The following is a 12,442-nucleotide window of genomic DNA, read 5'->3' as shown; positions in this document are numbered from 1 at the left end:
TACTTCACTTAATGCTGGCGTCCATTTTTAAATACAGGTGTAAAGCAGTTTTCAGATAACTATAAAATACTTTGTAGCAGTTTGTTTAGTGCCACACTGCTGTTTTCATTTTCTTTGAGCTCCTTGCTTAGAGAATTTTTTAAAATACTAATAATAATTTTATTCTGTGATATATTTATTTTTATCAGACTAAGCATTTTTCACAGTAAATTCCCAATTTTTTGAGATAAAAGTATTTCTTCTTTTATCTTATATAAGCTAAGTAATATGTTATATTCTGACTGCACTACAAAATAGCAAACTCTCTACTTGCTTTTCTGAATTTTGGGGGGCTATGTTTTTATTTTTATACCCACAATCTGCTCATTTGCATTCAGTACATGTAGCCGCCCTTCACTCAGACCTGCAATAATTTCGAGGCTGCTGTGGCTCAGGAGATAGAGCAGGTCATCTACCAATCAGAGGGTTAGTAGTTCAATCTCCGGCTATTCCAGTTCAAGCACCTTAGAGTCCTTAGGTGAGATACTGAACCCTGAATGGCCTCTGATGCATTCAGTGGAGTGTGTGGGATCACTAAAGATGTAGCTTTTAAAAGCAGCAGTGTGACTTTGATTAAGAAAGTACTATGGAGGTGCCAGTACATTTATCATTTATCTAACGTGTTTAGGAAACACCTTTAGATTGTAGCTGGATAAATGCGTAAAGCTAGTCCAAAGTTAACGTTTCACAAAATGCAAAGAATGTTTTTACCCAAGCAAATATCATTTTTTTCTCCCCTACTGTGATGACAAAAAAATAAAATATATAAGAGATAAATATATAATCAATTTCACATAAACAAAAAACCCACAGAGCTCATATTCTTCTCTATAATAAGAAAAAGAAAGAAACACACGTGAGACTTGACCTCCCCAGCACCTTTATTTCCTGTTCTTCTTTACAAAAACATCCTCAAATTGCCCTTTTCTTTTACTTATTAACAGATTTTCTCAGACATCAACTCTGTATCAAATAGGAAACAACCACAGAAATGTTCCATGTGTCAGTATTACTGCCAATATGGTTCATTAACAGTTGAAAAATGTTATGAGGTGAGCTGAGGGACAAAAAAGAGGAATGTACCAAAACAAAAAAAAAAAAAAAAAAAAAAAAAAAAAAAAAAAAGGAGGGGGACGGGACAAACCCAGGTTTAAAAAAAAAAAAAAAAAACCAACAACAAAAACCAGCTCGTAATAAGAAAACAAATCTCACAGGAAGATGAAGTGCAATGATCAGTAGCTCCACAGTCCTCTGCACTGAGTGTTATTCCAGACTCCCAGAGACGTGGTGATATTTCAATTTCTTCCATTTGGCAACACAGACAAACTGCATGCTTTGAAGTTTTCAACTTTTCGTCCCATTTTCTCTTTAAAAAAAAAAACAAAAAACAAAACAAGGTTTTGATGGAAACAACAAAACAATCCTCATCTTCTTTTTTCTTGCCCCTATTTTTTCTGATTTCTGTGGAGAGAAACAAAAACAAGCATTAGTTATTACAGACATGACAATGAATGAATGAATGAAAGAATGAATGAGAACCTCTCTGGGTTCTCACTGAGCACCTGATCACTAACAAATCATGGATCATGCATTCTGATGTGCACCCTATCACAAAAGCACAGTGTAAGTAGGCAAAAACACAGAGCAACCACCATGACCAAAATCTCTCAAGTCGTGGACGATGCATGGACATGGACACAAAACACATCTCTCAAATGTAATGGTACAACCAGAACCACGAGTGTTAGACAACACAATGGAGGGACTGTCCAAGTGGCTGCATGGCTATGGTTGTAGTGATCGTGGTGGGATGAGTGAAGAGGCAAACCAGAGGGGGGGATGGCAGCAAGTACATGTGAACACTCGGAGTTAGAATGAGCACCACACAGCCATGCACGCTGCGGGACATTATGGAAATGTGCAGTGGATGCAGTCTGTGAGGATGCCCTTACTTCAGCCTGGAAGCAGAACCGACTCATTTGTTACAAATGGGGGAGGCTTTATCGAAGGCTTCTATACTTTGCCAATCTACTACTTTGCTCTGCAGCAATCCTGTAAGAGACAGCGAGGTGTGGATAGAAGGGTTAAAGAAAAGAAAAGAAAAGAAAAGAAAAGCAAAGAAAAAAGAAGAGAGAGCTTTACGAGACAAAAACTAGCCTGGAAGAAGGAAAAAAGTCCTCAGTGGGAGAATGACATTGGTGAAATCGTTAATTGAAATCTTCTACGTTGTTAAATGGGCTGTTGTGAGATCAAGAGGTAAAGGCGGACAATTACAAAGCGAGCTCTCGAGTCAGTGACAAATTGCTCACTCTGGCCCTCAAAGAGCTCTACATAATCACGGTGAAGAAATTGCCCCCTGATATCGTCACTGCTTTCACTCCTTTAGATCTTGCTGCTGTTCTTCTCTCCTTGTCCAAGTATGCACAAGCTCTTCTACTGGCAGAGAGCCTGATATCGAAATTAGCCTCTGCAGGCCCACTGAACAGCTACGAATATAGAATAGGCACTTTCCCTCAAGTTTGGAGATAAGAACTACCTAGAGGCCTCACAGCACTGAAGTCCTTGTTATCTGGAAAAGGGCTAGGCTTTCTCTCTACCATTAAGGACTCTCTAGGAGCCATTTGTGCCAGTCGCATTTGGCAGGCGTACCTCTTCACTGCTTTCTGGGCCAGCATGCGGTTTCCGGCAAGGAAAGTTACACCGCCGATGATTGCCAGGTACTTCAGAGTCTGGAACATGTTCAGGTGGGTCCAGTAGACGTACATCAGGCCCAGCATGGCTGAAATGAAACAACCAAATAGATTTGAACATTAATGACCATCCAGCCAAGTTCCCCATCTCCAGTCCTTCACACTATATAGAATGCTCCAATGCTATAATATACTGAGCCATAGTCCTTTGAATTTGACATCTATCTTCATGGTAACAAAAGGAAATAATTATAGAATAAAACCTTTAATATTTTTACTGGAAGTATTACAGTCGAGTACAAACATGTGAATGTTTTAACATTGTCTGAAAAACATTCCTGTGGTTTTGACAGCCAGCCACAGCCATTAACAGAACTGCAGCCACCACCCTGTTGCTCTGTAGTAGCCATTGTGCTGTCACATCATTCACTCTTGTCTAAAATCAACACCATAGCATACATGTGTTAGTATCATGGATCACATTAGCTGGTTAATTAATATGCCGACCTACTCAACTAGCATTTAACAAGTGCCTTCTTCCTAATGGCTCCTCCTACTCAGCTTACAGAAACCACGCTCTGTCCTGACATCTGCAAACACGTTCCTGATGAGTTTATGGGCTCAGTTACTTGTTACGGGTCACACTAAATGAGTCCAATATTTAAATATTTAAACTTCTAAGAGTCCCTCAGCCTAGAGTGTTTAGTGATCCCCAGGGAGCCGCTGGTCACTAAGAAAAGCAAGTGGTTGTGGGAGGTTGCTGCCAGCCACTAACATGAGATAGGTTTCCTATCCCATTCTGATTCTAAAAACACTACCCTCTGCAACTGGTTTCACCCAGCAGTAACCAGCCAACATTTGCTAACTGGTTGGGGAACTCACATTTTTCCCTTTATATTCTGGGAAGCGGAAGGGAAGCGGGAAGAGACAGCTAAGAAAGCACAAATGTTAGACGAAAATGTTTTAAGTTGCGTTAAAAATTACATTAACATTAAACTGTTACAGAGCCATTAAAGTTTTGCCACGTGTGCACAGAGACAGAGAGACACGGCACTTCGAAGGAAATGTTTTATGCCTAAAACACAAACCTCCCTTTAAAGAGAGCACTGCGGCAGGTGAAGCATCAGATCTGTGCAGCGTGACAGAACACTGTAAACTCTGTGGTGATAAAAACGCTCAGAGCTAAGTCCGCTGGAATTCTGCATTGTTTTCCTGCCACAATTGCCGCACTTTTGTGTCATCATGAAGTGCCCTCATTTTCAGTGGTTTTGACACTTCATGGGAGATGTAGCCCCACCAGATGTTTACTTTGGTGAGCAATTTTTTTGTTGTTGCACTATTTGCATAACAATAGTGATGATGGAAATGAGCAGAAATTTGCATTTCCTGTTGTCATGCTTTTCTGGGTTTAAATTTTTGCTTCTTTTGGCTGCTAAATTCCGCACACGGAAAACTGACTTAATGTCACAGAGGTGTTTGGGGAAGGGGGTGGAAATTTCATGAATAATGCATACTTAGAATAATCATTCTGCATAATGTCAGCGCTGTTCTTACAGCAATTCGCTCATCATGTAGAACAACAGCGGGCGAACAGCAGACAGAGAAGCTGAAAAACAGTCGAGTCTGTGGCAAAGATTTCATTTCAAACACAGGGACTAACCTGCGTGTCCCAGATGGAACAGGATGGTGCTCGGAGAGAAGCTGAAGCTGGAGATGTTGGCGCCGAGCTTGAACCACTACAGAGGAGAGAGGGGAATAAAACACAATGTGATTTTTCGTCCTCTGCAAGAGGACAAAAGAGCCAAAAAAAATTGTTTACCACCTAACGCACAATGAACTGATCCACGGCAACAATGACTATTATTCATCACTGAAAATGCCAGGGGGAAAAAATACACTATAGCTTTTGTGATTTCAAATTAAAACAAGTATTATAGTCATAGTGGACTAGAGTCTCATTCACTGTCTGTGAAGGCTTCGTACTGAAGAGCTTTTCAAGAGGGGAAAAAAGATCACTGCACAGAGCAATAGCACAGGCGGACGCCCTATCGGGGAAAGCTTGGATAATGAAATAGGTTTGTTTGTAGGTGTGTCTCTTTAAATAGCAAATTACTTCCATCCGTATACGAAACCACAGCTAGATGGAGAGTGTAAAAAAGGGAAACATTTTGTACAAATGTATTATTATTATTACCAGAATGAGCAGCAGCAGGAAGGGAGACAGGATGAGTGCAGTGAAGGTGTTGGAAACCACTGTGGGGGGCTTCTTCTCAGGTTCCCTGAACAGATGCTGCACAAACATGAGGAGACTTTTAAAATCAAGCTGGTTTCACATTCCATCATCAGCCAGTAAATGAGATGTTAAGAGAGCATAACTAGTACCTGAATCTCTGGTTTGGGTACATAAAGAGTCTTGGGTTGAACTGTTGCCGGGGCCTCCTCATCCACGAACTTCAGAATGACGTCGGCCTTTCAAAAGATTAAAAGTGGGTGAGCAGTGTTTACGTCAGCGAGGACTCGCTATCGCCAACAGGCCTCAGACACTCACCACGTTCCACAGAATGGGATTCTCTAAAGTGGCGTCTCCAACGATGAGGTAGAGCGAATAGGTGCCAGAGATGGAGTCGAATTCCGATTTCCGCTCTGCTGTGTCCAACTCAAACTTGTACAGGTTCTTGCTGTCGGGTTCGGCCACAAACACGACCTCCTGGCCAGTTTTCTGATTGTGCAGCCGGACAAAGGTCTGTAACATGGACAAGAAACAGGTTTTTGACATCAAGCGAGGGTTTGAGCTCACCCTCCTGCCATAACCAGTGTGTGTCTTCTTGCATTTGACCAGATGTTCACTATGAGGGCCGTATGGTCACAAAAGAGACTATGAAAGCAGATGAAGTCAGAAACAAGCGTTCTGTCAGCAGTTTGCTGCAGACATGTGTTCCTGTCACACTCTGATTACACACCTGGTGAGGTGTGAGCTCCACTCCAGTGTTAACGTCAACCAGCTGGAAGGACATGGCAAAGTTCTGGTGGCTGTCTGCTGTGAAGGAGCTCTTAGCTTTGGAAGGATAGTCCACCCTGCATGTGTATTTACAAAAAAGAAAAGACAAAAACAGATGCAAATCATTGAGTATTTTACTTTCTTCTTATAGTGGATCAACAACAACTTTTTAAACTTGATCTGTAACCTGGTGGTCTTTGTGCCGATGCTCTGGTCCTTATCCACCACAGAGAGGTCCATGTTGGTCACAGCCACCTCTGTGGACACCTTCACTTTAAGCTACAGGTGGACACAGAGTACAAAGAGTCATGACTACGGTAGTCAGAGTGTGTGCACAAACAATGTGATGAGAATTGAGTGGTTCCCCACACAGACTGCGAAGGGGCAGGCAGCCCAGGTATATTAAACCCTGAATAGAGTATCCTGGGTGGATACATATCACATTCTACACATCTGTGATTGATCTAAAAGGAGTGGACTATCCCTTTACTCTTTTTGAAAGTTTAATCACTGCTCAAACGTCCCCTTAATATGGTTTAATATGCTACTGTGGAAAAACTCAGCATCATTCTACTGCTTCCCCAGAGAGGATCTCAGAATCCAACTCCACAGTAGCTGGACCAAAGCTTGCATCAGCAGCCCTGGAGGGCCACTCCAACCAAAATGTGTAGCAGATGGAGAGCTGGTCCATACGTGACTACACTGAGACTGCAAAAGAGCAAAATGAGAACTACAAGCGCCAACTCCAAGACGGTGCCATCATCCCTTGGGTAAGAGGTTTGCTGGACTGTCATATGATTTTACTACTATTATTTCTTTCACAAAGTACATGGCAAATAAAATATTTGCTGATGAGAACCTTATAAACATAATTATTTCTTTATTCATTTAAGAATAATAATTTAATCTGCTTTTCTTCTCTAAGCTGCTGGACTTGATTGAATACAAATGTTAAACACTGGTGCAGCAGGTACTTCACACACACACACACTAGCATCAAGTTAGAGTGGTCTGTCCAACGATTTCTGTAACTGGGTTCACATCCACTTCATGTCGTGACTGGCCAGCTGCGAGGAGCCGAGAAAGCAGCCTGATTTTGTACTTCTCTCTCTCCCGTGTTCCTTTTTCCATTGGACACACAGCATTTTACGGCACTTCTCCTGTGATCAACCAGGTGAAATATCCTGACTGTCTCCATGGAGAGACTGTCTGATGACGTGCACCACTGTTCCCACATACTGCACAGTATCCTGTCATACCCCACCCTCCAGCTTTGTCATGTCTCAATATGAATGAACAAGAGCTGCACAATTATGTGCTTCTTATTTTTGTTTTTAACTATGAAGAAAACAAGATCATCTATACAACCACATCTCCCTGATCATTTTTTATTTATTTGGTTTCCAGTTGGATTGTAGCTAAAGTTCAATCTGTTAAAAACACATGTTTTTAAGTTAGGAAACACATAAAGATTGCAGAGCACTCTTGTTAATAACTGCAAATTTATTACTGACCCAAACTATTCTGATTTCCGCCATAACTGAACATGTCAATATCAGCACTGAAAGAAAGCTCCTCAAGCTGTAGAGGACAACTGTTTCCACAAGCCCAACAGTCAAGTAGGCCCTTTGTTATTAACACAAACAGCCTGCTGGTTGGTGGGATGGGCAGTAAACCAGGTGTATCAGCATACATGCAGTAATTTCTTTAATTATATGAATATTTCAAATAGCACTCAATAGTCAAAAATGCCTATTGTGGATTTCACAGGAGTTAAAGCTGCATCCACACTGGAAGCAACGTAGTGACCAGAGCCCACAGAAAGTGATCACATAAAATAATCACTGGGCTGCAAAGTTAGCGGTGAGTACCAATGCGAGTGCAGGATACTGTCGACTGAGATATGATCTAGTAGTAAATGCATTAAAGGGTTACCTAGGCAACTGGAGCCTGGAACGTCTGCAAGCGATGAGCTGTCAGCTTCAAAGGGAATCATTTCGTGTGGACACAGCTTAAGAAGTTGAAACTCAAGCTACACTTGTAGTATATTCATTAAAAGGAAAGCTTTCTATGAAGCGCTGTTCAAAACTAAGCACACCCCAACATTCAACAGCTTGCAGAACCACCTTTAGCTGCACCGTCACCCTTTCGTGTATGATTTTATCTGTCTCTCACATCATTGTAGAGGAATTTTGACCCCACCCTTCTTTACAAAACTGCTTCAGCTCATTGAGGTTTGACTATATTTGATTAAGGCATATAGTCAAACCTTTGACTGGACCTTTACAACATGTTGATTCTTTTCTCTTTCAGCAGTTCCAAACTTAACTGTCAGAAAGACGGCCTCACATTCAACTGTGAAATACTGTAAACTGTTCAAGTTCCGTGGCATCAATGCTGCTATGAAGAGTTTGTGCTGATGTGCCGTGTTTGGTTTTTCCCCAAAGATGGTAGATGTACATTATGGCCAAACATCTCCACCTATTCACATAAGATTTACTTTAATAATCAACAGCTTCCTGAAATCAAGGCACATAACAGTGTTTGAAATATGAACAATTTCCAACTCTTTCATGTTTACAGAATGGGATTCTGGGTAATGTCATCTTTCCAGGTAGAATAACAGTATAACAGGTGGGAGGATGTTTATGGCTACATTTAAAGACAGAAGGAGGATGAAGAAAGAGATGTGACATGCCCTAACGTAACATAATGTGTGACCAACAGAGAGCTGTGTCTGTTTTAAGCTTTTCAGTTAAAGAAAAATGACTTTTTCACATTTGCTTGTTGCTTTGCTCTGCAAACACTAACGAGTCACACATTTGCTTCAAAACAGAAGCAAGTAAAAGTGACCTTAAGTGCACACTACAGGCCTAAAGGCAAATATTTCATAATAGTTAAGGGGGGATTAAGACTACTTTACTTATTGTTCTGATCGTGTGTCATTACAATGGTTTATTTTACATATACCCCTGACAAAAGGGAAAAGGGGTCCCTGTAAACCTAAATAAAGAACCACTGATTGGAAAAATAACAATGACTATTATTATGCATGCCAATTCCAGCTAAATGTAGCAAGAAAAAACTTACCTCGACATGATTGGCAACCAGCCGGCTGTCCCCGGTCACTGCAATGGTGAACTGGTAATATCCGCTGGCCGGCTGGCTGGACATGAAGTTCAGTTCAAAGATGCCGCTAAAAAGGAGAAAATAAGAAGAACTGAGTATAACAGCTGGGGTTGCCGTCACAATTTACTGTAAAATGAAAGTACATTGGAATATTGTGTAAAGATTAGAAACACAATCTACAGCCAATGACAACTGTCTAATTTAATACTGGAGTTTACCCTGTCGTTGGGGATTAATCTCAACTTCTGGGGAACCTGAGAGACCACTGTACAGCTAACATACATCTGGATTCTTATACATACTCATTAATTGTGAATGGTGCTTGGTTGAGAATGGCAGTCTTCGAGGCCACAGCGTATGCAGATTCCACCACCACGTTGGCTGAGTCTAGTGGTTGAGATATGACATCAGTGACAAGGAGCTGTGAGTCAGAAAGAGAGAGAGAGGGTGATGTGACTGTGAGGTGATTAAAAACCACACTGAGGGCTGTAGATAGAGCACGATCCATCATATGTACCTGCAGGGTTGGCTGGCTGTGGGAAACAGTAGCTGGGCCCTGGGCAGTGACGACTACCGGTACGTGGAAGCGGTTGCCGGACAGAGCAGCGGCGGCGCTTGCCACGCTGAAAGCCTCAGACAGAGAGTCCCAGGATTTCTTGCTGAAGATAGAATTAACCAGCTGAATGACCTGATCCTGTGTGAAGAGCACATTTGCCATCAATACCAAGTCAAATCAATATAACTTCAGCAGGCACAGCACCTCACAAACAGATATCAGACCTCTTTGATAGGAGGCTCCATGTCCACGTGATCTGACAGGGAATAAGCAGCGGTCACAAACATGGCGGTTGCTTCGAGTCCCTCTTCAAACTGGAGGTAGAGGCCACCAAGGTCATCCAAGCGAGCTGTCAGATCCTGGAAGGGAAGAGCCATCAGAGGAGGAGTTAGAATTTACCTTAATTTCTGTCGTGTATATTGTTACAGTGATAGATACTCTTATTAAACAAAGCCAAGGTCAGCATATGCACAAGTAACACCTCGGAGTCAAAAGTTCAGACTTCAGAGAGGTTTTTTTTCCTACTCCTGACTCCTTATTGTCACTGAGAGAAGATATCACAGACATGCTCAGCTCATCTGTTGTTCACACCTTGTGATTGTCATAAGCAGCCAATCAGAAGGAAGCTAAAATACCTCATTTCAGACAGTGATTGAACAAAGAGGCTGTCCCAAGGCCTAGTGCAACACAAATGTGGATCATTTGCAGCTTTAAATCATGCAAAGCATTCCTTCTAGGGTCCAAGAATAAAAATATGAAACTATAAATAAATACAATAGGCCCCCTTTTGAAGATATAGCATTTCTTGCTAAGTCAAAGAATAGTGAGACAGCACCATCTGGTGGTAGTTTTAAAGTTCACCTCAATTTCTTCCAGTATTCCTCCAAGCTCTGCCTGCTGGGAAAGCTGGGATGCTGTTTGCAGAGCCATGGTGATGCTGTCCAAAGAGAACACGCATTTATTGTAAAATAAGATGAATAAGCTCTCTTTAATTTTATTGTATTTTTTTGGATAATGACAACTGAAAAGCATCTAACACTTACGCCATAACATTATCCTCCTTGTTGATCCGGGCTGTCAGGGAACCTACAACTTCCTGGGAAGCAAGAGGAAGCCCAAGAGAGCTGAGAGCACTCACAGCCCGATGAATCTGTGTCATGGTCGAATCTTCACTGACTGCAGCCAGGAGGAGGTCACGGGTTTCGTTGGATACAGGGATCTAAAGAGTTAAAAACAAAAACAATGCACAAAAATGTAATTCATGCATTTCTGTTACACTAATCTCTAACAGAAAGAAGAGATAGCAGGCAGAGAGACACAATGAAATATTTTTATACCTCACATCCAGAAATGGCACGACTGATCTCAGCAGCAAAGAAGAGTGAATCAACACTAGTGGAATCAAGCTGGGATTTCACAAACTGGCACACATCCTAAAAACAAACAAACGGAAAACAGCCACATAGTAAAGACCGATGGGAGTATAGATTCCATATATTACATATGCAAATAATGAAGGACTGTTTTTCTCACTTCGTGATCGGGAACTGTCGCTCCCAGCTTGGTCAGACCTACAACTGAGTAGTATGCGGACTCCAGGTCAGTGAACTGCTGGCTCAGGAGGTTCTGCAGTCGGGCCACATCAGACAGGGAGAGGTAATGCGACGGTGTGAGCGCCTGAGCTCCGGAAAGAGCCAGGCTGAGAAGGAACAACCCGAACAGCCCTGCGGACACACAGCATGGCCTAAGTATTCTGACGCCGGCTACTGCTCGAAAGGTGAATTCATAAACACAAAATTAAATATATAATAAACAGAAAAATACATTTTTATAATAGCTTATAGCTTTTCAACATACAATTCATTCATTCATGTAACGCTCGCTCGTGCAGGTCTTGCTACGAGCCAGCAAGCTAACGTCAGTAGGAAACGGCCCACTGCGAGCACAGAGCGGTATTTTTCCACCAACGCTAAAACCTGCATTTCAACAATAGCTTAAACGACACGAATAAAACCAAAGATGCACATAAATGACATTAAATTCGGCGTTTTGTAAAGGAATTTACTCACTAGACCGGTCCATGTCTTGAGGTCTAATGCAGCGTCACCAAAAGCGACGATTACTTCCGGTGTCTCAGAGCGCGACCTGTCACTAGAGGGATATCCGGCTGTACACGTTGCATTAAAAAATAAAAGCACACTAAAATTACCATTTTTACTATTATTATTTTAATAAATAAACACTTGCACATGTAACACGCAGTGTAAATAAAAAAATGGTCTATATTTACATTCTATGACATCGAATGCAAACAATAGATCATGTTCGCAACTATCAGCTGTGCCGTCGCCATATTGCAACAGGATTCTGGATGCTTTCAGGAAATTTCTAATTTTTTTCTTGTACCTATACAGCTACCGATATCCCTGTAAAGTAGTATTTGCAAATAGGACTTGGTTAGTTTTTGTTTTTTTCATTTCAATTTAATATAAAAAAAGGATTTAAATTCTAAGCATTTTACAACCAATTTTAAAAGTACACTAAGGTAACCCAATCGTCCTCTATTTTTGCACTTGTTGACTTGTAAAAGCCTATATGACATTTTTTAATTTCACCATTCATTAACTGCACAGAGAAGTTTTCTTGAAGCAAACGGTATTATTAAAGTTCTTCATGACTGAGCCAAGTGTCCTCTTATGTGGAAATCAAAATATGGTCACCCTAAAGTGCACCTGATGAGTCAACTGCCAAAACCTGTTTTTATCGAGGTGATTTCTTGTGCTGATGGTGAGTACATTAAGTGTATTTGCCCTACTTACACTGTTACTTTCAATGGAAAGTTTGTTTTTGAATTTTTCACAGGATTACATAGAGCCTTAGGAAATTGTTCTTTTTCACATGACTGTGTACTGAGAAATTTAGATCTTGCATTAAGAAAATGGATTTAAGATGTAACAAATTGTGAGTGGAAAATTCTGAAAGTTAATATCTTAATGGACACACCAAGAATCCCTGGACAACTCAAGCTAG

The 12,442-nt window shown here is 41.2% G+C and overlaps 1 protein-coding gene across 1 annotated transcript; it reads right to left on the bottom strand.

The window, feature by feature from the left end:
- Nucleotides 1–899: 899 nt before the first annotated feature.
- On the bottom strand, nucleotides 900–11,579 carry rpn2 (ribophorin II). Its single transcript, XM_031748486.2, has 17 exons — nucleotides 11,482–11,579; nucleotides 10,946–11,136; nucleotides 10,750–10,845; nucleotides 10,456–10,631; nucleotides 10,274–10,349; nucleotides 9,637–9,771; nucleotides 9,374–9,550; nucleotides 9,159–9,277; nucleotides 8,818–8,923; nucleotides 5,915–6,006; nucleotides 5,690–5,804; nucleotides 5,278–5,472; nucleotides 5,112–5,198; nucleotides 4,924–5,019; nucleotides 4,390–4,465; nucleotides 2,689–2,818; nucleotides 900–1,500 (listed from the first exon to the last, which is right to left on the bottom strand). The coding sequence occupies exons 1-17, from the start codon at nucleotides 11,492–11,494 to the stop codon at nucleotides 1,485–1,487; spliced, it is 1,896 nt and encodes a 631-aa protein (XP_031604346.1). The 5' UTR covers nucleotides 11,495–11,579; the 3' UTR covers nucleotides 900–1,484.
- Between the last annotated feature and the right edge of the window lie 863 nt (nucleotides 11,580–12,442).

The sequence above is a fragment of the Oreochromis aureus genome, linkage group 5 (genome assembly GCF_013358895.1).
Source record: "Oreochromis aureus strain Israel breed Guangdong linkage group 5, ZZ_aureus, whole genome shotgun sequence".
NCBI lineage: Eukaryota > Metazoa > Chordata > Actinopteri > Cichliformes > Cichlidae > Oreochromis > Oreochromis aureus.
Note: the sequence above shows the minus strand (reverse complement) of the source record. Positions and strands in the feature narration are given on the sequence as shown.

What these genes read in the sequence shown, in the direction of transcription:
- rpn2 (XM_031748486.2), bottom strand. An exon ending in CGACAGTTCCCGATCACGAA is followed by an intron (nt 10,846 to 10,945) that starts GTGAGAAAAACA and finishes GTTTGTTTTTAG; the next exon opens with GATGTGTGCCAGTTTGTGAA. An exon ending in TGGTTGCCAATCATGTCGAG is followed by an intron (nt 6,007 to 8,817) that starts GTAAGTTTTTTC and finishes GTCCACCTGTAG; the next exon opens with CTTAAAGTGAAGGTGTCCAC.